Below are 27,243 nucleotides of genomic sequence, written 5' to 3' on the forward strand. Positions count from 1 at the left end.
CTGTCTCTTGTTTGTTATCTTATTTTCTTCTGTGCTTTAATTCTGTTTTCTTTCGTTTTAGTGGACCTCAGGTACAGGAAAGTGAATTAATAATACCACTTTGTGGTCTTTAAACTGCACAGAGCCCTCTCTGGTTTGATTCTAGACTTCTTTTTTTTCTCCCTCCCTCCCCAATCCCATCCACATTTCTCAGCCATTTGTTCTTTTTCTAATGCTCTGGATCTTTATGTACCCAAATTTTCCATAGTGAATATGACTGACCTCTGTATTACATACATCTTATATTATTATGTAATTATATATACTTTTATGTTATATAACAAGATATAACAAAAAGTTATATATATATAACGTATGTATGATATATATATGTAAATGTGAATGAAAACCTTAGAAACTGGAATTCACATGTCTGTCTCATACCATTTTCCCCCTTCCCTCCCTTGCAGCCTCACCATCACATACATATATGCAAATGAAAATTTCTTGAACAGTTGTCCTAAACTAAAATCCAGGATTCTTTTTTTTTTTTTTTTTTAAGACTTTATTTGTTATTTGTCAGAAAGAGATAGCACAAGCAGGAGTAGCGGCCGGCAGAGGGAGAAGCAGGCTCCCCGCTGAGCAAGGAGCCAGATGCTGGACTCAATCCCAGGGACCCTGGGTTCTTGACCTGAGCCAAAGGCAGATACTTAACCAATGCTCTCTCTCTCACTTTCTCGCTCTCAAATAAATAAATTATTAAATAAAATCTTTTAAAAATAAACAAAAAAACAAGAGTAATTCCTGGTAACATTTTGGAGAACCACGTATCCTTGCCTTTTTAGTTCTGCATTTTTATGTACATGCACACATACACATTGTATGCTCCGTGTACATGTACACATGAGACACCCAGGTGTCCCAAAAATCCCAGGATTCTTTATTGCACATATTATATTAGTTGATCCCTGCCTTGAGCTCTGTGATTCATGGTTGTGCGTAGAGTTCTTATTCTGACTTGTCCTGAGTGATTGGGCATGGTCCCTGCTTCTTAGCACAGCACTGTACTTTAGCAGAGAATGGCCACGGCAAGGGAGACAGTCCCATGGGACCAAGGGTAGTATTTTGTGGTGATTCCTGTGTTTGTCTTATCTGTCCCCAAATGGTCTGGACTCTATTCAAGTGTATGGCAATAAGGATATAAGCTTTGGAGTTAAAGGTGCATGTGTGCGTGTGTGTATGTGTGTACGTACACATCCACACACATATACATCAAGACTTATCCAGTGTTTACATTTTAAATATGTGAAGTTTATTGTGTTTCAGTTTTATAAATGTCAATAAAGCTTTTTTTTTTAAAAAGTTAATCATAACTGTGTTTGGAGAAAATCATTTTAACTTTCTGGTACATTTATTTGAGGCATGGGTTTCTAACATCCCATTGAATACTGAAATGTTATGAGTCCGAATTGCTTCCTCTCATGCCCCAAGCAGGACTTCTATCTCTGTGACTGTGTGTATCTGACCATGCCGATGAAATGAAAAAACCATGGGTCTTCTCATCAGATAGACATTTGTATGTCCTAGCTAAGTAACGATGTGTGAATGAATCTGCCCCTTTGAGACACAGTTTCCTTATCTGAAAAATAAGAGCAAAAATACCTTTCCATACTGTGTGGGATAGTGTCTGTTTGGAATGTAGGGCTTAGCATTGTAGGAAGGCTCCCTTGGCTCTGTGTGGCATCCATGTGTGTTTGTGTGGTATGCAGTTATCTACACATCGACCCTGATTTTGTAGATAACACGTAATATCCATCCACGATAGTTGCTGCTCCTCTTGAGAGCAATGGTTAGATCTTTCTCTAAGAAATCTGCTTACCGTAGCAGCCCCAGAATCTCTGGCTAGGAGGAGCTAAGAGGAGACAGTCTCATGGGAAGGAAAGGGGTAGAACAGCTCCTCTTAGGGCTGCATTTGAACAACAAACACAATGCTTTTATAAGATTCTACATGTATCTGGGGCTTATTTGGGAAGACTGTTAGAGTTTTCTCAGCCACCTTTTGAGGCTTCTGTTGTCTTCCCTTGCCAATAAAAAGAACTGAAATGTTGTAAAGAAGACTTTTGCTTGATTTTTTCTTTGCAATATTTTATGCAGCTCCTTTGTTATCTCTGTCCTCCATCACGGACAGGGTCAGATAGTAGTGAGGATGTTTTCTCTGTTTCAGGCAAGAGGGCTAGTCATTAAGAGAAATGTCATAGTCCATTTAATGCAATTTAAGCCCTGACCTTTTGGTTAGAGAAGGGAGAAAATAAATTGATAACCCCTTACTTCCTGGAGTTGAGAGGCCATGTGGTGGACAGAGTACTTTCTATTTCTTCAGAGTTCTCTTGGGTGTTCTGATTTTGCTAAATCGATTTGATCATTGCGATTTCATAATGGTGAAGCTCTTTATTTGGCTCAAGCGTTGGAGAGTAAAGATTTTTCACATAAAAAAAAAGATCTTTCACATAGATCTGTTTTTCTGGCACACCGTAATTACTTGAAATATTTGTGGAATCAAATTAAGCAATATCCATGTATCCATTGTTTCGTATGAGAGTTTACAGAATAGAATTTGGACTGGCAACTATAGCCTGACTCCAGGGACCCACGAAGAAACAAAATGTGTTACATCCATCCAGCTGGAATTTCCCTAGCACCAACCCTGTGCCTTGCTTTTATTCTATACAGAGTCAATTTTGATCTCACTGTAGTTTTCACTTGGATTGCATTTCTCATTCTTTCTCCTCTCATCATTCTGTTCTTTATATCTTGGATTTTTTTCAGGAAAGAGTAGCTAGTGATGGTTACTTCTTTAGCCCCTCTTATCTATCTGAAGATGAAAATTTCTCCTTTGCCTTCTTGTTAAGTATTAGTCTTCCATACAATAAAGCTCTTGTTGAGTTTCATGAAATCCCCATCTCTCAAGCAAGAATGCTCAGTGGGTGTTAGAAGATACAGTGCTGCAATTCGAAATTCAGAAAGGTGTGAGGAGATAGTGAAAGGATCTGGTTATATTTGCTGCCCACATTTAGGCAAAGACCAAGTCTCTGCCAAGTTGATCTGCTTGATTTCCTTGCCATCCCTTCCTTCTTCTCCCTGATTCCTGTATTCTACAGCAGCCCAGTTTCACATACATTTATTGAGTGCTTTCTGTATAAAGGTATTTTGGTAAGATTTTAGGGGGCTATGAAGAAGTGAAATGTTATCCCTGTTATTGAAGACCCAAAATCACTGGAATTGAGTGTGGTGCGTCAGACCCACTTATAAATAATTCTGATATAAGTCAGACTGCTCCAAATCCTAGGATGGGGGTGCAAAGTGAGGTGGGAGAATGGGGCCATGAGAGACAGAGTTCTTATAAAAGAAGGCAGGATGAGCGGTGGGTAGGGGCAGAGGCTTTGGATCCAGCCAAACTGGGGTCCCATCTCATTCTGCTATGACTGTCACTAAACTTCACCAAAGCTTCCATTTCCTCAGTGGGACTCCCAGTTACTACTATGCATAATGTGAGGGTCTAGCTCAGTAGTTTATGGAAACTGCTCAGTAAAGTGCCTAGTCTAGAGTGTGTGTTTAATAGATAGCCTTAAAAAAATTCCAGTATAGTTAACATACAGTGTTGCATTAGTTTCAGGTGTACATTATAGTGATTCAGTAATTCTATACATTACTCAGTGCTCATCACAGTAAGTGTACTCTTAATCCCCTTCACCTATTTGGCCCATCCCCCTCCCCTTACCTTCCCTCTGGTAACCATCAGCTTGCTCTCTATAGTTAAGAGTCTTTTTTTTTTTTTTTTTTTTTTTTTTTTTTTTTTTCTNAGGCAGATGCTTAATGACTGAGCCACCCAGGCTACCCTGACATGTTTCATTTAGTATTATACCCTCTAGATCCATGCATGTTGTTGCAAGTGACAAGATTTCATTCTTTTTTAAGGCTGAGTAAGATTCCGTTGTATGTATACACTACATCTTCTTTATCCATTCATCTATTGATGAACACTTGGGCTGCTTCCATAATTTGTTGTAAATAATGCTGCAGTAAACATAGGGGCACATATATATTTTTGAATTCATGTTTTCATATTCTTTGGGCAAACATTAGTGGAATTACTGATCATATGGTATTTCTGTTTTTAATATTTTGAGGAATCTCCATACTGTTTTCCATAGTGGCTGCACCAGTTTGCATTCCCACCAACAGTGGACGAGGGTTCCTTTTTCTAATAGATGGCTCTTTAAAAATGATGATAGTGGGGTGCCTGGGTGGCTCAGTGGGTTATGTGTCTGCCTTTAGCTCAGTTCATGATCCTGGGGTCCTGGGATAGAGCCCTGCTTCGGGCCCTCTGCTCAGTGGAGAGCCTGCTTCTGTCTCTGTCTGCCCTTCCCCCTGGCTTGCACTTTCCCTCTTGCTCTCTCCCTCTCTCAAATAAATAAAATCTTAAAACAGTAACAAAAATGATGATAGTGTCAAAGAGTTTTAGAATGGGAGGGGGGACAACTTAGGGAATCATCTAATTCATTCTCCAGGTTTTATATTCTCTGAGACCATAAGTCTGTGATTATCCCATGGCCACATGGCTCAAGAAGTTGTTGGGGCTGCTTATCGCATTAAAGTCCTGAAGAACGGGTGCAGAAATACTGCACATACTGATTTTATGGTATCTAGAGGGATAATAAAATACTTAATAACTGGTATGATTAATTAGCATATAAGCATATATATCAAATGTAAAGTATTGCCCCCTTTTATTCTTTAAACAACTATACACATGCACATATAACTGCTTAGCAGGTAATAATATTTGTAGCATAAATTATCATACTAATATTTACTTTTCTGTTGTTGATTTTGGACATTCTCTAGAGTGTGCTTGTCACTAGCTAAATTGTCACCATTTCTGAGCCCTGGTCTGACGTAGGGAATGGCACCAGATCCTTCCAGCAACGTCCCAGTTAAATTCATTGTAATGTGCCCTAGGACCTTATTCCAGCCAGAGAAGGGCTGAGCGTGCTGTTGATTTGTCAGGGCTGTGTTGCAGGCAGATATCAGTGCTTCCTACATGGTTTGGGTCCTCAAAGCCTGAGTCATTGGCACCAACTGTCTGTGGCCCGTGCCTGCCAGGGCTGAGCTCCTCTGGAACTGCTGGTGGGTGTTGCGCACACCCAGGCCTCTACCCCCGTGGTCTGTTGAGCAGCTATCAGATCTGCCCATGTTTAGGAAGCCTGCGGTGCAATGGCTTGTAGTTTTACAAGTGAGTGGTAGTTTTAATAGCTCATACTATGTGCCAAACAGTACAGAAGTATTTCAGTATTTCAAAAACCAGGACCACTGAATCTGTGTGAACCTGGTTATCAGTCATGCAAAGAACACATAATGGTTTCCCATACCAGGCACCAGATCCCTTCAAGATGAGAAGAGGAAGCACCAGAACTAGGAAGAAGTTACCTCTGTTCAACATTCAGGATTCTGAACTCCTGAAAGGGAAGAGTTTATAGGTGCTGGAGTGGAAGCTCGGAAAAGAGGTTCTGTCCTTGTTGTCCCATCTGGCTTCATCAGTCCTGGAACTGAACAGCGTGACCTGTTTTTACTGGGCTGTGTAACTTTGCTGGAGACAGCCTTTTTCCGAGCTTCATTCTGTCCAGTCCCCAGAGCCACCTGGTAGCTATCATTTATTAAGTGCATGCAACACACCAGGTGTTAAGCTAAGGGCTTACAGAGTATTTTTGCATGATCCTCACCACAATCCCATATGATAGTCTATTAATGCTTCCATTTTACAGATAAGGGAGTCAAGACTTGGATTAGTTACTTAACTTCTGGCTGCTCATCCAGCTGTGGCAGAAGCTGAATCCATCCAGTTCCAGCTGCTCAAAGCCTATATAGGACTGTGGTGGCTATGTCCCGTTCCTAGCTTCTTGTTGGCATAGGGAATGTTGTGTGTGTGTGTTTTGTTTTTAATGTTATTTATTTATTTCTTCTGTGAAATTGTTATTTCTACTTCAATTCTTGGGTATTTTGTGGCAGGCAGTCCAATGACTCATTTATATGAGAGCTAAATTTCTAAGAAAATAAAAATTGCTGATTGTTTTAGAAAATCTCACTACTTAAGGGGCGCCTGGGAAGAGCATAAGGCTCTTGATTTCAGTGTCATGAGTTCAAACCCCATGGTGAGTGTAGAGATTACTTAAATAAATAAACTTAAAAAAAATCATGTTGACATGCATGGTCTCACTTGATCCTTTTGACACCAAGAGACATGTAGGAAAGTTTTTGTTCTCAGTTTGTTCCCACTTACAGAGGGAGAAGAGGTCTGAGAGGAGAACAATATCAAGCTTAAGGCCACAGAGTTTTTAGGTAGAAAAATGAAGTCTCCAGACAAGACCTCTCTCCCCAGCGTCCTTCTGCTTTTTTTCAAGCTGTTTTGAGCCAGGGTGTACAAGGAATGAGGTGTAAGCAGCCTTTGATTCTGGAAGCCAAGGCAGTGGGCTTTTCCATGGTAGATCTAGTTATTATCCCCATGTGATCCATTTCTCTAATTGTGGGGAGCCAAGAGCTGAAAAGTCTGCTATAAACAAGAAGGGTGAATCTTTCTGTAGCGATGGCACTGGTTCTGTGCTTCTTGCTGAGTGTCGTGGAGAAGGAATAGCATTTTTAGGATAGGAGCTAATAGTGCATCTCTGCAAGGTCCCAACTTTGTAGAAGCCAGGAAAGGACATTTATAGCATTATGGCACTTAAATAAGTACAGAAAAATATGTTCCACTGGTGAAGAGGAGCACGCATATGAACAGATCATCATGCCAACATTCAAGTTATCAGTCACTCCTCAAACAGGCTGATTCTGAACACTACAAAATAATACCTCACAGTGACTAGACCTGGGTGAGCGATGTTCCAGAAATGGGAAAGAGGATGCTCTGTAGAAGAATTTCTGTGGGGCTCAGAGGACCCACTGAGGAAAGCTCACGTCCCAAGAACTTCAATTTTGCCAAGGGTCCTTTGCCATCCATTTCCTGCCCTAATGTACTGGGTTGGCTTGAGTATTCACAGCAGAGCGGAGACAGTCACTACCACGATGAAGCAGGTCTCAGGTCTCAGAAAAAGAGTCAGGTACTGAAGGACTTTCCCATCCCACTTGGAGTTAAGGCTACACATGGGGCTACTCCAGCACTTGTGGGCAGCGTTTGCCTCCATCTCACAGGCTGGGCCGAGACACCGTTGTGTGGCCAGGAACTACAATGAATTGGAGGTCTCTCCAGCCTCTGCGAACCGACATATTGAACCAACAGCATTTGGCTGTTGTCTATATTTTATATAACTTGTTTTTTGTTGTAAAATATATTAACGTAAATTATAGAAAATTTAGAAATTGTAGTTCAACAAGAAGATCACTTAGCATTCTCTTACTTAGATGTAATTGCTGTAGCTATTTTTGAAAATGTAGCAGCTAAGAGCCTAGACTGTGGAGCAGCCTGTCTGGGTACAAGTTCTGCCTCACTAATTTTGGGACCTGGGGTGGGTCACTGATGTGTCTTTGCTTCAATTTCCTCATGTGGAAAATGGGGACAGCAATGGTATCTCCTTCACAGGGTGGTTGTGAAGATTAAATACTACATGTAAAGAATTTAGTTTAGTGTCTGGCACATAGTAGGCATTCAGTAAGTTTGACTTGTTATTTTTATTTTGTGTGTATTAAATCATCTGAATTCTTTCTCTAAACTCAAATAATTTTCTTTTGCAGAAATGAGATTGTAGCGTCTGTGTGTTTTATATCCTGCTTATTTTCCACTTAATTCTTTGTCATGAGCATCTGTACTCTTCTATGAACTGGTTTTAATAGCTAATTTTGTAGCATTGTTAGAGGTACTCAACCACTTCTCTTACTGTGGAGAAATACATTTATCGTCTCTTGCCATTATAAACAGTACCTCAGTGAACATGTGGTATGCTAAATCTTTGCATGCCGTCCTTTTCTTTTGATGACAGTACTTTATGGGGGAGCATCCTTTTTTAGGGGTTACCAAGTGAAATTATCTGCAGCCTAGGGTGTCATGGACACACACATTGTGTGAGCAGTAAGAGCATACATGGAGAATGACCGCAGTGCACGGTCAGGCCTTTGTCAACATTTTCCTTCCTTTCTCATAGTGCTTCTCTAGCGTTTTGCTTATGGCTGACAAATCAGTAAGATGTCAATGGAAAGTAGCCACACCTACTTTTCCTATTACATAAGGCAGATAAGACCAGCCTTAACATTTGTGCTAGTCTTCTTAAAAACATATTCTATTCCAAATAACTATCAAATCACCTCAAATCTTTTATGGAATGAAGTGTGATATAAATACAGAGTAAATAGCTAACTCGTAGTCCAGTGGGAAGCAGAGATTCTCTCCCGGGAGATTCAAACTCTGTGTCGTTCTGCAAGTGAGAACTAGTCAGCTCCTACATGTGGTGAGTTCCCATGACTTGGGAGGGATGGGAAGCTGTGTCTTGTCTAAATTAGGAATCCCAGGAAAAACTTGTATGTTACATTCTTAGAAATGACACGGGGACAGGGTGCAGTTCTCTAGTGCTTGTCTTTGGTGGGCTTAGATTTTAAAATGACAAGACAGGGGTGCCTGGGTGGCCAGTTGGTTTAGCGTCTGCCTTCAGCTCAGGTCAAGATCCCAGGATCCTGGGTTTGAGCCCTGGATCAGGCTCCCTGCTCAGTGGGGAGTCTGCTTCTTACTCTCCCTCTGCTTCTCCCCCCAACTTGTGCCCTGTCTCCCTCAAATAAATAAATAAAATCTTAAAAAAAATAAAATGACAAGACATCATAGAACAAGAATCTACTTGGAGCCTTCGAGGCACAGAGGTGGATCTTTCTCTTTGGATGACACTCTTATGTTCCATCAGCTCTGACCTCCCCACTCCCAACTTTTAAGACCCACAAGTCCCTGAGGACCCTTTGGTAAACTCAGGGTGTGTTCTCACTAGTTGCCGTGTAGTCAAAGCATTTAGAAATACGTCAGAGGTGGCAGGGTTTAGATTCCTAAGAATGCAAGTCTTTGCAATCCCAGCTAGTGCAAGGATTAGAAAACTTCTTCTGTAAAGGGCCAGATATGAAATACTTTAGACTTTGTGGGTAGTCAGATCTCTGCCACAACTACTCAACTTTGCTGTCATAGCATGAAAATACCCACAGACAATGTGTAAAGGAATAAGTGTGGTTGTATTCTAATACACTTATAGACATTGAAATTTGACCTTTGAATCATATTCACCTTATTAAACATTTTCTCCATTTGACTTTTTTCAGTCATTTAAAAATGTAGAAGCCACCTTTATTTCACAGACTGTGCAAAAATAGGGCAGCAGACTGGATTTGGCCCGTGAACTATGGCTTGCCAGCCCCTGACCTACAACAGCCATTATTTTTCTCCTACATATTACTTTCTGACTGCACCATTCCCCTCTGTGCTGCGTCATGGTTTTGAAGCCTCTCTGCCCGTTCTCTCAGCTGAGACTCACATATCCTTTGGAGAATCTATGCTTCTGGCTCTCATGTAGCTCATTAGGGAAAGTGAGAATACATTCTACCTAAAAGAACCCTTAGGGCAAATTCAGATAATGTCCTTCCTCTCCTTTTTGTGTCCTGGCTAGTTTGACATATAATATGGGCATATGAAGAGTACAGACAGATTCTGACAAATAGTTCTGGTTTCTGCAGGGCTCCAAGGTTCTAATGAACAGTGCAAACAGCCTGAGAGATGGCGAGAGTCTGATTTTCAGATAATCACGGATATTTATATCCTTTTAATAGGCTGAGACCATGGAGTTCTGTTCCAGACAAAATCAAGAGTCACAGAGAGGCCTGAATAATCCATTTGATGTCATCTCTTAGAAGAGTGGTATTATAAAAAGGGTATTCAGGCAGAAGTGGAAACTCAGGATGGAAATGGGGGAAGTATAAACATTTTATACCATCCTATCCTCAAGATATTTAAAATGAAAACATGATACAGATTTTATGTGTTTAAAGGGGAATGATATGCCCTACATTATAGGGAACCAGAACCTGAGAGAACATTCTCAGATCTGTGGTTCTGGCCCTAATCTGTGGGGCTGCCCTTCAGACCAATTCCTGGCATTTTATTCAGGGCTGTGAAGCAGTAGGGGTGACACAGGCTGTCTGCCTACATAATGAAATTGGTTTGGTTGGTCTGACAGATGCAGTGATTTATGGGAGTGTTTATTGTGGGGACATCTCCTGCCAAGAGCAGCCGGATGAAAGGCGTACAGGTGGGAGGTAGAGGAGAGCCAGGAGTAGGAGAACAGTGGTTGTGCATCAGGCAGGTGAAGACCGTCCTGAGGACAACTGTTAGAACGGAGCTGATTCAGAGCCATAGAATAGTGGGAAATGGTACAAGTAGCCTAGGCTTTGGATTGTGCAGATCTGGGCTTGAATCTCCGGCTTTGCCACTTGTTAGCTGAGATTTTAGAGTTCTTCCCTTCTTTGAGCCTCCATTTCTTCATCTATAAAATGGAGATAACAAACACCCTCCTTCTTTCCACCTAGGTGAAATTGTACTAACATAAACATTCAAATGGAGTTCCTGGTACATAAGGGAACTCAGTCAGTGGTAGACTTTATTCTTGTTTGTCCATGTGTCCATTCATTAGTTTATTCACCAGCATTGATTGTGCTTTGCAATTTCTGATAGAGCCATCTTTTCAAATAGATGCCTAATGGTGAGTTAGGCATTAATGCCTCTTGTGATCAGGATGAGAGTACATAATAGTCAACATGTATTTATAGGCATATGTGTGAGCATCCAGATGCCACACAGGAATTTAGTGGGAACCTGAAGTATGATTTAAAGAACAGCTGCCTGGCCAATAAACACAATAAAAGATATACAACTCACTAATTGGGGAAAGCACAAAACAAGACCAAAATGAGGTATTGCTTCACATTCACCAGATTGGTAAAAATTTTAAAGCCTGACAATACCAAATGTTGTATTGCACTGCTAGTAGGAGTTTAGACTGATATGACTGCTTTGGGAAATGAGTTGTCAATATCTGGAAACCTGAAAATGTACATATCTCTCTTACTAACAAATTCTACTCTTAAGTATAACCTAGAGAAAATTTCCCATTTATGATCAAGGCAATGTGTTCATAACCACATTGTTATAGTAAATGACCTTAGTGTCCATCATTGGGTAATGGCTCATACTTTAAGTGAGCTAAAGTTACAGATGGCACCATAATAGATGAATTTGAAACCATGGTGAGTGAATAAAATAGATTGCAGACCAAAACCATTTATATACATCTTCAAAACACAGAAAACAATGTATTGCTTATGGATATCTACATATGTAATAAATGTTTAAAGAAAGTATCTGGAATGATACATATGAAAACCAGAGCAGTATTAGGGAAAGAAAGAGGGATGTGATTGGAAGGGTTGCCTAAGGCTCAAATCCCAACCCTGCCATTTGCTTACTAGCTGAAATAGCCTTAGACAAGTTCCTTAAGCTCTGTGCCTCAGTTTTCGGATCTATGAAAGAAAATAATAGTAGTATCTGCTTCGCAGGTATGCTTTTAGGATTAAATGAGTAAATATAGGCAAAATGCTTAGAATAATATCCAGCAGATAGTAAGTGCTAGATAAGTGTTAGTAATTGTAGTTTTTATTACACAAATCTTTTGTCTTTTATTTATTTTTAAAAATCTTTAATATTGCAATTTTTCATTTATAAGTGTTTCAGTATTTATTCCGATAGGTGAGGACTGTTGTTGAACATAACTACAATATCATTATTAGTCCTAAAAAAGTAACAATAAATCCTTAATATCAAATACTTAGTAAGTGTTCAAATTCCAGTTGTCCCATAAATGTTATTAATTTTTTATAGTTTGTTTGGATTAAGTTCCAAACAAGATCCACACATTCTGCTTGGTTGACTTGTCTTTTAAGACATTTTGATCTATAGATTCCTCCTCCAACTTTCCTTTATCTTGCAATTTATTTTTTTTAGCTTTATTGAGGTATAATTGATATGCAAAAATTACACACATTTAATGTATATGTTCTGATGACTTTAGACATATGCATTATCCTTGTGATGCTATTACCACAACCTCCAAAAATCTCCTCATGTTCTTTTGTAGGTTTTTTTGAGAAGAACACTTAACATGAGACCTATCTTCTTAATATATTTTAAAGTGCATCATAAATATTGCAATTTTTAAAAAAGAAGAGATGTCATCATATAGTTGAGAAGTGAACAAAGATGAAAAATATCAACATGGGAATTTCAGGATGTGGCATAATAATAGTTAGCTACAATCTATTGGCCCCTAGATATATTAGGTACTATACTAATTATTTTATATGCACTCACTTAACCTTTCCCTATGAAGAAGGAACTATTTTTATCCCAAATTTACAGTTAGGAAGAAAGAGGCTTACGAAGACTGTTACTTTCCAAGGTCACACAGTTAGGAGTAGCAAGGCTGGGCCAGAACCCAGGTGAGAATGACCCATGCTCTTGACTGCTAGGCTGAATAGACTCCCTAGTCATTGTTCACACTAGCCTCCTCTACACAGATTCCTACTTTCTTCCTGTATCAACCTTTTTAAGAGGAGTTGTGCTGCGATAAGGAACATTCCCACAATGGGAATGGGGGCACTTCTAATAATAAAGGGTTATTGGTCACTCAGGCTCCATATTCATCAAAAGTCAGCTGGGAGCTCTGCCACACAGCTTCTTACTCCAGGACCCAGGAGTACAGCCATGATCTCAAACCCTGCCAGTTGATGGAGCAAAGAAAGAGACAGAAAGACACAGCGAGGCAATGAGAACTCTGGAGAGTTTCATACTCACAGTTCAAAGCTCTGTCCTGAAAGGGACACACAATACCTCCACACACATATCCTCACATATCGTAGACTAAAGCAGTCGTTTTCAACTGGGAGTAATGTTGCCCCTCCCCCCAGGGGATATGTGCCAACGTCTGGAGACAATTTGGGTTGTCACAGCTGGCAGCAGTGGGGGGCTACTGGTGCTCTCTAGTGGCTAGGGGCTGGGGATGCTGCCAAACACCCTCCAGGGCATGGGGCAGTGCTCCCCGCCCCCCAACACAGCAAGGAAGTATTTGGCCCTAAATGTCAGCAGTGCAAGATTGAGAAACTTGGCTAGAGCTAACCACAAGAGACCAGAAAATACGATTTTGTGAGTCTATAAGGAAGGAAAAACTGGAATACTTGACAGATAACATTGATGATCACCATGCATCCTAAAAACTGTTACAAAGGCCCCGGAGAATCTATTTTCCATGATGGAAGTGAAGAATGAGTTGGAGGGATAGCTATGGAATGAGTCTGCTAACACAGTCAGCTCCATCTAAGGGCAGAGGAGACCTCTGGACCCACTTCTAAGTTGCTCTTCCTCTGATGTGGCACTGTCTGAAAGACAGGCCATGTGTACAATTAAAATTTTTCTAGTATTCACATTAAAAAGTAAAAAGGAGCAGCTGAAATTAATTTAATAATATCATCTACTTAATTCAGTATATTAAAATACTATCATTGCAACATGTAATCAATGTAAAAAGTATTAACAAGATCTTTTACATTCTTTTTTTTTTTTTTGCCATCTTTGAGATTTGTTGTGTATTTTGTACTTGCAACACATCTCAATTCGGAGTAGCCACATTTCGGGGGCTCAGTGGGCACCTGTGGCTAATGGCTACAGCACTGTGAGCTTTCTGCGCCTGGGACAGCGAAGCGCTTCCCTGGGTCTCTGAGGCTTGGTCGCACTGCTAGGACCCAGAGTCAGTAAGTTCTGAGAGTGGGCATCACTTCCAGGAGTGTCTGCGCCGGTCTGCATAGGTTTCAGGGATGAAGGGAGACTGCGTAGTCTGTAGATCACCGCTACTTCTGTTTCGCATTGGCAGGTGCCTCATCTCCAGACATGGAGCCCAGCTACGGGGGAGGTCTCTTTGACATGGTGAAAGGAGGTGCAGGGCGGCTCTTCAGTAACCTGAAGGACAACCTGAAAGACACCCTCAAAGACACATCTTCCAGAGTCATACAGTCTGTTACCAGGTATGTGCATTCTTCCCAGCTGAGTTAATGGACCTCCATGCCCCCCAAGGATCTGATTACCTGCCAACTGCTTTTCTGGCTAAAGGACTGACAGTTGTGTGATGTAACTGCATGGAGTCTCATCAACCAAGCAATGTTATTGAAGCCGTAATGTTGAGGCCTTCAGAAGCAACAAGCACAGGCTCAGAGGACTCACTCAGCACATTGTTACGTTAAAATATAGTGGTTGCCATCCCTGTCTTGTGAATCCAGCATCCTGGGTTCTCGTACATTATCTGCCCTTGTTAACCATGTGACCTAGGCAACTTAATTGGCCTCTCTGAGCTTGACTTTTATACTCTGATAGGATTCATATCCCTGGTTGGTCTGAGAATTAAATGAGAAAATAATGCATATGCAAGCTGAAAAAGCGATACTCATAGATTATAACTGAAACAATTGTTTTTTTGTATTTTAATAGCGCTTTGAACCTTGTTTAGCGGAGGAAATTTTCTACCCTTCTACTGTATGAAAATTCTTACAAGCAGGCCATGTGAATTCTTTTTTATTTGTACGTGTTAGAAAATTCTAGGGTCACTTTAAGTTACAGTATGCAGTTTTGAGTCATAAATTCACATGTCAAGTCCAAAATATTAATCAACATTTTAATCTTTGTTTAAAGATAAAATTTATCCCTTACCTGCAATCCCCAGCTAGGGCCTGGCGGGCAGAGAGAAAGGGTGTCCCTTGTTTCTCCATCACTTCCTTTCTTACTCCCTAGCTGCTCACACTTAGAGGAGATATTCACATGTAGGCAAAGAGGCTAGAATAATCCGTGTTAATGACTGAGCGGTGTTTTCTATTCTGAGATTGATTCTCTTCATGAAGTGTCATCTACAGAGGGTATTGGGGTACATGAGAGTGGTAGATTTACACTCCTGTGCGTGTGGGTTGCTTCTCTCAATGATTATTCTTTGTTAGAGAGAAGGCCTTGAGGGAAGTCTAAATGCCTACTGGATGGAAGTGTCCAAGTCAATGGGCAGGTGATTGAGAGAGGGGAAACCTGGCGTATTTGGATCATTTTAATGAGCTCCTTTTCCTGTCTTGCTTTTAGCTACACGAAGGGAGATTTAGACTTCACTTATGTTACCTCCAGAATTATTGGTAAGTTTCTCATGTTCAGTAACTGCTCAATAGCTCAGCTTGTGGTGGCTGCCCGTGGCAACAGCAAACCTGTTTAACCTGTCTCTCTGTCTGTGATCCCTCCCAGTGATGTCCTTTCCTCTGGACAGTGTTGACATAGGATTCAGGAATCAGGTTGATGACATCCGAAGCTTTTTGGATTCCAGACATCTTGACCACTACACAGTGTACAATCTGTCACCCAAGTCGTATCGAACTGCCAAGTTTCACAGCAGGGTAAGGAATTTTAGTGCTGGGATCACATGGTTTGAAGACATAACGGGTATTTTTCCCTTTAAGAGCGCTTCCCAAAGCCTTGATGCTCAGACACACAAAGCTGATTAACTATATACTCTGGACACTTCTAGCCACAAAGTATTTATTAGGCTGCTATGAAATATTTTGAAGATTTTCCTTGGGTGAGGACATTTGCAGGAAAGTTTATCTGTCAATGAAATACCATATATATAATTTGGGGTCTCAAATCACTTATGGCTGGTTGCTCAGTTGTTAGGGCACATTCCTATGAGGCTCAGTTGGAGATTGAACTGCTATGTGGGACGGTTGGCGATCCTTATACTGTAGCACTAATTATGCCTTTAACCATTCCTTATTGGTTCTTGGGCATCATGATGAAGCCTGGCGCTAGACCAGTACAGACACCAGTGTTCTTGGAAATAACTCTCTGACATTCAGTAAAGGTGTTTGTTTCATGGGTAGAGGATAGCACACAGACAGTCCACACTGTAGGTGTGGTAATACTGTTACTACTATTTGTAATTTTTACACTGTCTTCTGAGGTGGGTGGAGACCTGGGACACAGAGAAGTAAGGTGACTTGTCCAAGACCATACCATAGTAGGTGGTCTCAAGCTTGTGTTCTTAACTATTACTCTGGGCTGACGATATTACTGGGAAAAGCTGGCTTGTCCTCCTAAGGAGCATTTTGAACAAGGCAAAGAAATATTCCTACTGGCTGGTGAAGCCATGAGTTCTGGCTTAGGTTTGAATCTGATGCAGAGTTTGATATTTCTGGCCACGGAATTTTTGATTGACTCACTAAATGAAGGCCTTTTCTCTCTCAAGAACATCTTGAAATAGTTTGATTTAGCCTTAGATATGATTGGTTTTGCAACTACATCTGAGTCTATTGATAAATAGAAAGGATTTTCTTTTCTTTTTTTAAATAATTTTTTTATTATATTATGCTATACAATGGACACTTTAAAAGTGAAAATTAATTTCAGATTAGCAGCAGGATAGCTGGTTGTCCATGCTGTGTATCCAGGATCTCAGCTTTGATGCTGGAACACATGTTGCTCCAAATTTCAGTTGCCATTTATAATCTCTGGGTTTCGACTTCTGGATCTGTAAAAACACAAGAAGTTTGGTCTCTGTGTTCTCTAAGACCCCTACCTGCCTTAATGTTCTATAAGATAAGGGAGAGTTTTGCTAAGGACTTTCTTTTCCCTAAGTGTTCCTAGAATAGGCAAGAGGAAACCCAGTGGTTCTCAAATTTAGTGGGCAACAAAACCACCTGGAGTGCTAGTCAAACACCCAGGCCCCTAATTTCTGATTCAGCAGGACAGGAGAGTGGTGGGAGTCTGCACTGCTAACAGCTTTCTGGGTGTGACTCCTGTGGTTTCCCTGGGGACCACTCTTGAGACGCACTGATAAAACCATTCTGAAGCATTTGGGTCTAAATTGCCATTCTGTAATGGAGATTTTAAATGCAGCTCTTTTAAATTCCCTATAATTAACTGCCTTTCCAACTCTCCTTCCATCTATTACCTAATTCAGAGCAACTGAATTAACATCAAACAAAAATGTGGGTAGATATTCTGTTTCTAACTCAGATGCAAATCTTTTGATTTTTCTTGTTTGGAGACTCGGTCAGTGTCCTCATTTTCATAACTGAAGGACTATGGAACATGCTCCACAATATTTCGTAGAAATTTTATTTGATCTTGAAAGATCTGTAATAGTCTGGAAAAATTTCACTCTGAAAGTGAATAAAGAGATATCATTATAGAAGCATTCATACAGATGAGGATGTCTCTTTGTGTAGTATTTGTGAAAGCAATCTCTATAAAGGTATTTAAAGAAAAGCATCTATTAGTATAACTACATATTTTGTGACCAGTCTTAACAGTCATACCACAAGACCAGGACTTACATATTGAACATCTGTCCTGGGCTGCTCTTGTTTGCCCTAAAAGAGCAGAAGGTATGTTTATTTTATTTGCCACCTAGAACAGTGCCTGGCATGGCTAATACATGTTTCTCAGAAGAATGAACGTGCCAAGAATTGTTAAACACATAGATATAAAATAAATATTTGGTTCTTTTTCTGAAGACATTTAAGCCTAGCTGGAAAGAGAAGGCGAGGGATGCTTGGGTGGCTCAGCCGGTTAAGTGTCTGTCTTCAGCTCAGGTCATGATCCCAGGGTGCTGGGATCAAGTCCCATATCGGGCTCCTTGCTCAGCAGGAAGCCTGCTTCTTCTTCTGCCTGCTGGTCCCCCTGCTTGTTCTCTCTCTCCCTGACAAATAAATAAAATCTAAGAAAGAAAGAAAAGAAAAGAAGGAAGGGAGGAAGGGAGAAAGGAAGAAAGAAAAGAAAAGAAGGAAGGGAGGAAGGGAGAAAGGAAGAAAGAGAGAGAGAGAGAAGCCAAAACATGCTGTAAAGACAAATGCAAATAATATTTACAATCCCTACTGAGGGAGTTTAGGGAAAGGAGACAGCAGCGAGAGCTGGGCTTTGAAGCACGAGTAAATCTTGCTTACTTATGAGTGTAAGTGAAAGGGATGGGGTTATTTCATCTCTGTGCAAATTGTAGAATGTATCTTACAGAGGTCCTCATGATCTGGCCTCTGCCTGCCTCCCCAGGTTCATTTTTCACTGTTCTCCACTGCCTAAAAAAGGCCATGCTAGAACCAGGGGAGACACACACTGTCTCTTTGCATGAGCTGCTCCCTCTCAGTAGGAGTCCCTCATACCACACCTCCCCACCCCTTCTAATAGCCTAACTTTGCTCAGGGGAGGATTTCAGTATGCTACCCACGAGGCTTTTCCAATTCTTTTCTCTAAAACACAGGCTTGCACTGTATCTTTAGCCCCTCCCAGACAGTCCCTAGAATTTGGCAGAATGCAAATGGACCCTCTGACCTAACTAGTTTTCTGCCCTTGATTGCATCTCAGGAAGACAGTGCCCAAACCTTAGTATTTTCATCTTAGTTCTGTTTTGGATTTGGCTACATCTTTTTTCAAGCCCCCAGTCCTTTCTTTTTTTTTTTTTTTTTTAAAGATTTTATTTATTTATTCGACAGAGATAGAGACAGCCAGCGAGAGAGGGAACACAAGCAGGGGGAGTGGGAGAGGAAGAAGCAGGCTCATAGCGGAGGAGCCTGATGTGGGGCTCGAACCCATAATGCCGGGATCACGCCCTGAGCCGAAGGCAGACGCTTAACCGCTGTGCCACCCAGGCGCCCCAGCCCCCAGTCCTTTCTTTCCCTAGCACTAATGCCACAAATTGATTTGTATCTCATTGTTGCATTACTTAGGGAAGTTTTTTGGTTCTTATCTTCCAATGCAGGAGAACTAGAACTATTTCTTCCTCCTTCCAGAACTGTGGAGTACTAGGTCTGCAGTTAAATCTTATTTTAATAAATATAGATGGCATGGGGTGCCTGGCTGGCTCAGTCAATGAGCATGTGACTCTTGATCTCAGGGTTGTAAGTTCAAGCCCCACATTTAAAAATAAAATCTTTAAAAATCTTTAAAAATTTTTTTTAAAAATTAGTATAGATGACAGTGTCTTCCATAAATTCCAGGGCTGGAAAAGACCAAACATGAGACTGGTTTTATTTATAGATTCACAGGAGTCCAGCTCTATGTATATCTGAACTCAGTCACTTTACATTTTTATTATGGGATGTGTGTTTGGGGATATGGGTGGTGGTGGCAGAGACAGGTTGTTTCCAGGAAGATTTCACTTTGATGAGGGGAGTCATTTTGTATTGTAATTAGCTTTTATGCTTAGAAGCCACATGGTTTGATAGGAATGATAAAATAATCAACTAGAAGTTTTCTTAGTCTTTGCATGTATAACAGAGTATTAGAATAAGACTCATATGTAGTCTCTATTTTAACAGAGGCCCCAACTCAAAAAAATACTTGGCAGATTGCCCCGCTTTCAAGGTGAGGTGCTAGAATACCTATTCAGAACTACACAAGAGGTATTGAACAGCAGTTTTCTAACTCGCCTTAGCCAGTTTCCACCTTGAGGAAATAAAAATGACCAATGTTGACTGTAACGTCCTGGAGACCAATGAGATGCTTTATCTAAACCAGGTTTTCCTAATCTGAGTTAAAGAAATGCAGGTCCACTGTGTATGTAGATCCATGGATGGGCTTTGGAGAGTTTAACCATCTCTTCCATTCCTTTCTTTCTTCCTCTTTCTTCTTTTTTTGACGGTAAACTATACGTGACATAAACATATACCCTTTTAACCATCGGTAAGAATACAGTTTGGTGACATTGAATACATTCACAGTGCTGTGTAACCATCACCACAGTCTATCCCACACCTTTTCCAGCATCTCCCAAATAAACAGCATACCCATCCACTTGTGGGTGTGTGCACACTGGCTCACTTCTGCACACGTTACAGTCTGCTCAGAATATCAGGAACCACTGCTTTACACATTGCTGTTGGCAAGAGGTGGGAAACTGGATGAATGGCCACTAAGTTGAGCCTGGCCCTAAAGTTCTTACATGCTGATAGCGCTCCGTGGCCACTCTGAGTGTCCTTCTTGCCCTGTTCAGCCAGAAGAAAAGTACGCTGAAGGAGCCCTGTGAGGAGCATAAAACAAAAGCAAAAACCCCACTGGTTCCTTTAGAATCTTTCTTCATTTTGACTATTTCTAAACTGCATGATCCTGTAGGATTTCTTCCCTTTTGAGAACGAATTGATTTTGGGGAAATATGCTATCAACTTGAACTTCTTAAAGGTCAGTCTTTTGTTTGTTTCTTTATTTGTTTTTCTTTTCCTTCCCAGAGCTCACCAAAGAAGTCACCGTAGCTCCCAGGCGTTTTGGCTTTGGTTCACTGGTTGGTGAGGAGGGTTGGCCATAGAGGAGTGACCCTGAAGCTTATACTTCACCTCTCCCTCTGCCACCAGGCTTTAGTGAAAGGATAGGAAATAATGGGTAGGGGGGAAAAAAAAACCTGGCCTGGAAGCCAGAGGGCTGGGGATCCCCACACTCTAGTTCTGCAGGGATCAGTGAATTGAATATCTTTACCTTTGAAAATATAGCCATCACTTGAAGCTATAACCACCCCACAAATGTAGGATGAAATTGCAGTTAATCATCAACCATCAGACAGTGTGATAGCATAGAAAGTACACGACTCTTATTTTTTTATTGAAATGAAATTAATAGCATATACACAAATTCTGAACTTTAAAAATTACCCTACGTCCACATCTCAGTGTTCCTCTTCCTGGTTAAATCACCATTTTCTCCTGCATAAATTAGGGATGACAATACCAGTGTCTACCTTGCAAATACTCAGAAACTTTTTCTGTAGGTTTGCTCTAAGGAATAAACTTGATAGCAGTACCTGCCCTATAGTGAGCATTCAGTAAGTGATAGTTACGATTAATGTTAGTAATAATAAAATGCCACAAGAAATGATTGACTGAAATACCCCTGTTTCCCAAGAATGGTGCAGTAGATTCTTAAAACACTGGGTATGGCTCTTGAGTCTAATTCTCTGTAGTACCTTTTGCTCTTATGCTCAGCAAGTGGGATGCTCCGGCTATCTTATCTCATGCTTGGGGTGATGGAGAGATGAAAATGGAGAGGCATCCATCTCTGGTGCTGTTTTGGCTTCTTTCCCCACTGGGTGGTATCATGGCAGCCTGTAATCCATATGGCATTTTCTGACGCTTATGGCTCTGGGAGGTGTTTAGAGAGACTGGAGATTGCATCTCGAAGTGTCACATGCCCAAGGACTATGCTTATTGCATGAACCTGTGAACCCCAGGAAGCTACAAAAATAGCTTGCAGTGATTGAATTCCTTAAAACGTTTTTGTTTTGTTTATGCCTTAATGTTATTTTTTCCCTTTTAGATGGAGTACATGCTTTAAAAAAAATTCTAATTGTATGTTTGCTTAATGGTGTATAATTATATATCAAGTAAATATGTAATTATGGAGTACTTTAAATTAATTTTATTTACTTGATTGATTTAATGATTCTGGAGCTTTTAGCCTATTGTGCTAAGAACAATTTAGCCAACTTTTAGCTGAGACTCATTACAGATATTGACATTTAAAGTGTTTGTATGGTTGACAGACAGCTTCTAAGAGGTTTAAAAATATTGCCTGGAAAAGCAGTTTTTTTCATACTTTTACATGATTGCAACATAAAACAACAACAAAATTGATTCACCTATTCCTTCCCTGAGAGATTGTACATGTAGACAAATCTTAGTACAAGAAGTGATTGCCAAATGGGGTTCATTCCTTTGTTCTTTCACTCATTCATTCACTCAGCAAATATCCGCTGAGCACCTGCCATTCAATTAACACATGGATACGACTCTGGGGTTACAAAATGAATAATAACTTAGGGTGTCTCTTCTCATGGGGCTTAGTGTCTAGAGGCGGAGACAGATGTAGGCAGTTGATTTGAGTACAATTGGACAATAAGCTGGCACTCACCATGCTTATGTTGTGCTACTTAACTCTAACAGTCTTGTGATGCCCATTTTCACTTTACACAGGAGAGATTTTAGGCTAGGAGAGATCAGTAACATGACTAACATTTATCAGGCCATAAGTGGTGAAGCAAAGGTGAAAACCCAGCCTGTGGGTTCAACCATGTTGCTCTACTGATAAAAACTTTAATAGATGAAAATGGACAAGGGCATGGTACAAAGACCTAAGTTACCTAAGATTTCTGCCTGTGGGTGTTAGAGAAACAGTCGGAGACAAAAGAGCACTTGAACTTGGGTTTTGAAGGATGAATACAAATTTACTAAGGGAAGAAAAGCATTATAGACAAGAACCAGCTTGTACAAATGTATAATTTCCAGTTTCTCTGATGGCAAAATTTGTCTTCCCAACTATTCTTTTTTTTTTTTTTTTTAAATCAATGTATCATTTCCGTTCCTTGAGAACACATTGGTGGGGAATCCATTTGGGGGTAAAGAATGGCCAGAAACAGCCCTGATTCGTGTTGGGTAGAAGGGGCAAGCTGATACAGAGTTTAAACTGACAGAAGCCCGGTAGTGGGTCACCCTGGATTGTTTTGTAGCTGTGTCAAGCATTTCAACTACTTTGTTTAATAAACCACACCTGTCATTGCCGAAAGGTATAGGGAAGTAAGTACCTGAAAGGTCCCCTGTCATTACCCTACAATCATCTTATAGAAAAATGTCACAAATTAAGCTAAAGGAATAGGCTTTCTTGGCAACCCCAGAATGAGAAACTCCAGGTGTTTGCTTTTGGATGTCAGCTCTAAAGAGACCACACATAATTTCTCATTTATATTTTGATTAGCGATTATCTAGTTACCAGAAATTGGCAACCAAACAGATTGCCCCTGCCTCCCTCTCCCCACTGTTAAACTTTAGGAATTTGAGGCATTTGGGTTTTCTTAGGCCAGTAGTGGTAGTGTTTCAGAGTATTTTCTGGTGACACCATCCATATAAAACTTAGTCTTTCTCCAGAATTCCTTACCTCAGCAAATGGCACCCATCTTCCTTTTATCCAGCCATTCAGGCTGGAAATCTGGGAGTCATCCTTGACCCTTTCTCCCTCGTCTCTTAAGTACACCCCTCCACACTCACTCACTGCCCCCACATGCTCAATCTCCAAGTCACACATACAAAGGTATTCCACTTCGTCTCTAATTCTTAATCCCTCAAGTCTTTTTTTACACCACTGCCACTCTCTGGCCTTAGCCACCATCATCCCTAACTTGGACTCCTCAGTGGCCTCCTGACTGCTCTCCCTGGCTACTCTCATGGCACCACATCCATTATCCACACTGGGTCTTAAGAGATCTTTGGAAAATGCAAATGAGAGTCACTCTCCTTCTTAAATATTCTCCCAGCTCCTAACAAGATCTTGTATTATCTGGCCCTTCAGTCTACATTCTTGCTAAACAGGATTTCTTTCATTTATTCAAACATAGCTGGCTTTATCTGAACTCAGAGCTTTGCACTGGCAGTTATCTAATACAATAATGATCACAATAGCTAACATTCCTTAATCACTTTGTGTGTGTCAGATACTGAGCTGAGCCCTTGAAATACATCCTCACGTACTAACCAAACCCTGTGAGGTAGGTAGGTAGGTACCACTCGCCACATTTTATGAAGGAAGAAAGGCTTTATAAAAGAGATCACAAAGTTTGCCCAAGTCTAAACTTCTTCTTATTTTTATTACCTAACTTAGTAAATGTCTAATCAATTGGGGTTCATGCCTAATATTTTGAGCAACTGATAATCTCTAGCAGTACACTGTTGTTGCCCAGTGATTTATATTCAGAACACCTGGGTGTTCTGGGTGACTATAACACTTCTGGTACTGACCAGCAGTATGACTTAGACAAGACAACCTCTAAGAGTCAGTATTCTCATCTGTAGAATGGGGATCACATTAATACCTGAGTATGATTGTGGTTCAGCTCAGAGCCAAACAATTCCAGGAACGTAGTCGATGCTTTGTAGTGGGTTAAATAAACATGTGTGTTAGATGAATGAAAATACCGAGGATTGCCCCCATGGAGTTGTGAGTTCTTTCATTAAGACAGAAAGAAATAAGAGCTCTGAACAACGGTACCTTTGACTCACTCTGCGGTTCTTTTCATGTTCTCATGAGAACTGGGGTAAAATTAGGGATAATGCAGGATTTATAAGGTAATACTATAATTAAGTATCTAATAGGCAGGTCAAAACATTTTATACCTAATAGAAATTAAATGCAACCTCACAGAATTAAAAAAATCCAAATATATAGTTTAAATGGTCTATTTTATTTTTTTAGAGAGAGACTATGCATGTGTGTGCACATGGGGATAGGGGAGTGTGTGGGGGAGAGGGCAGACGGAGAGGAGAAGAGAGGGTCTCAAGAAGACTCTGTGCTGAGTGCAGAGCCCAATGCAGAGCTTGATCTCACGACCCTGAGATCATGACCTGAGCTGAAATCAAGAGTTTGTTGGCTAACTGACTGAGCCACTCAGGTACCCCTAAATGGTCTATTTTTATTTAAAACGTACTTCAAAATGTGTTTTTGTACCTTTACTGGAATGGAATTTTTTATTAAGAAATTGTTATATTAAACAACTCTTCTTTCTGTGTTTGGACCCTGTTCCCATCTCTTCTTGTCTCTATTAAAAGAGGATGTGGCATCATATTCCAGTTGTTTCATGTGATAGCTCCTTATGCAGAGGAGTTGCTTTGGGAAATCATTTACTTTTGCTCTGTTCCCTTAGGTCTCAGAGTGCAGTTGGCCCATCAGGCAGGCCCCCAGTCTGCACAATCTTTTTGCTGTGTGTCGGAATATGTATAATTGGCTACTACAGAATCCCAAAAACGTCTGTGTTGTCCACTGCTTGGTGAGTAACCTTTATTGTTGTTGTTGTCGTCATTTGTGGTAGGTGAGTTTGGTTTGGCCAGATACAGCTGGCTCTATACAGGCTGGTGCACAGGTAACATTTAAGCTGAATAAGTATTTGTTGAATCCCTACTTAGGAATTAGGTAATATGAGGGAAATAAAAATGAGGGAGGAATTTATTATTCTTGCCTTAAAGCTTGAGTATTCTTGAGAGAGGCAGATACATACACATAATACAGAGCCTCTAGAATGTGCTAAGTATTATAAAAAAAGGTAGAAACAAGGACTGTGGGTACACAGGCAAAAATACGATTGAGTTGTGTCTGAATAGAGTTGATAAACACTTTGGAATATTTATCGTTTCTTTTTGTGTTTGAATAAAAATGAAATAAGAAGACCTCCATGCCCTCGTAAGTAGTCACATAGATTGATTGTAGGATTCCTAGTGGGACTGATGACTTTTCTGACCACTGACTCTTAGAGTCCCTTTCCCCAACTCTCCTCTAGTGGCCTCTTACCTGTCATTTAAAACTCAACTCTGGTAAAATCTTTCTGACTCGTAAGTATTTTCACAGTATGGACATTCCCATTGTATATCTAAATGTCTTCTGTGGCATCCTTGTAATCTGGTGATCTGCCTGTTTTCCCATTAGACTGTAAGCATCTCGCAGGCAAGAACTGTGTCTTCTTTACTTTTGTATGCCGGGTATGAAAGGTTTGAATAAGTGATTGCATACATAAAGGAATGGACACACAAGTGGAATCTGAGCATAAATACTGGAATATTCATTGCTTCTATAAATGTCAGGGTGTATTTTTTTGCTCTAGGGTTACCTGATGATTTTCTCCTTCCTTCTTGAGAGCCATTAGGCTAATAGAGGGAAGAATGCTAAAGAACATATTTTCTTCTTTCCAACTCATATTCTCAACCTCTTAAAAAGCACTTGGATTAAGAAGTTGTGGTCCATATATACAATGGAATATTACTCAGCTATCAGAAAGAACGAGTTCTCAACATTTGCTGCAACATGGACGGCACTGGAGGAGATAATGCTAAGTGAAATAAGTCAAGCAGAGAAACGCAATTATCATATGATTTCTCTCATCTGTGGAACATAAGAACTAGGAAGATCGGTAGGGGAAGAAAGGGATAAAGAAAGGGGGGGTAATCAGAAGGGGGAATGAAGCATGAGAGACTATGGACTCTGAGAAACAAACAGGGCTTCGGAAGGGAGGGGGTGGGGGAATGGGATAGGCTGGTGGGGTAGTAAGGAGGGCACGTATTGCATGGTGCACTGGGTGTTACACGCAACTAATGAATCATCGACTGTTACATCAAAAAAAAAAAAAAAAGCACTTGGTGTTCGTAGGAGTTTAATGCCAAAGGCCAAAGCGTTTTCCTTTGGAGGCACAACAGATTGTGCAACAGAACAGATTACTTTCAGGAACTAAGCAGCCTTTAGGTACCGTAGTGATTTTCTCTTCATGCGAGAACTTTCTAAAAGTTCAGAGAGCCAAAGCCTGACAGCTTTGTAAGGGAAGATGGCTTGAGAGAGATCAGAGGCTTCCCGTGCTTATGATATAATCATGAAGACCCAAAATCCAAGAAAGAAGAAAAAAGAAGCAAAGGATTATGACATCGTCGGCTGCTCTCTAGCTCACTGAAAGAAGATATGCGTGAGTCGGATGTCTGCACCACGTCTTTGGGAAATGGAATTGAAGCTGGAAGCGGGAGATTTTATTTTTATCATGTATATTTCTGTTTTATTAAGACTAATAAGCATATACTCATATTTCCATAAAAAACTGGTTAAACTTTTAAAAAGACTTTCGTGGTAGACAAAAGGAGGGGACACATATCCAAAAGCCATGAATCAGGTAAGATTATCAGGAAGGCTAAATCTAAAAGGAATGAAAATTAAGAAAAATATCTTTTAAAAAAACTATCCTTGGAATAAGGGTAATAAGAAATTCTTGAGGCATTTGTATATAATCTTAACTCCTTCTGTTTTCTCTATCAGGGGAACAGATGTCAGGCTAGAAAGGGAGTAACAGTGATCATTAAGACATAGCCGATAGGTAGTGAGATATGAAAAGAGCCTCACAGTACTTAAAAATAATCCACTCTCTAGACCTAAATTCCATGACAGAATGCTGAGAGCGCTTGAAAAAGCAATCATGGACTCCTTATGTAATATGAGGAAACAGAAAATAGAGGTGCCAGGCAAACAAAGACAGGAAAGGTTTTCCAAAAGATGGAGAAGGTTGATCCTGGAAAGTTACAGGCTGGTGAACCTGATGGCAATTCAAGGCAAAATTCTAATATAAA

At 40.4% G+C, this 27,243-nt stretch overlaps 1 protein-coding gene across 6 annotated transcripts in view; it reads left to right on the forward strand.

Annotated features, from left to right (window-relative positions):
• DNAJC6 (DnaJ heat shock protein family (Hsp40) member C6) overlaps positions 1 to 27,243 on the forward strand; it is a 140,749-nt gene that overhangs the window by 82,418 nt on the left and 31,088 nt on the right. For all 6 annotated transcript variants that reach the window (XM_034653629.1, XM_034653628.1, XM_034653631.1 and 3 more), the window contains 4 exons: positions 13,971 to 14,121; positions 15,215 to 15,264; positions 15,371 to 15,519; positions 24,792 to 24,914. In XM_034653629.1, the coding sequence (XP_034509520.1) occupies positions 13,971 to 14,121; positions 15,215 to 15,264; positions 15,371 to 15,519; positions 24,792 to 24,914 (473 nt within the window). The remainder of the gene's footprint in view (positions 1 to 13,970; positions 14,122 to 15,214; positions 15,265 to 15,370; positions 15,520 to 24,791; positions 24,915 to 27,243) is intronic.

This window comes from Ailuropoda melanoleuca, chromosome 2, assembly GCF_002007445.2.
Source record: "Ailuropoda melanoleuca isolate Jingjing chromosome 2, ASM200744v2, whole genome shotgun sequence".
Classification (NCBI taxonomy): domain Eukaryota; kingdom Metazoa; phylum Chordata; class Mammalia; order Carnivora; family Ursidae; genus Ailuropoda; species Ailuropoda melanoleuca.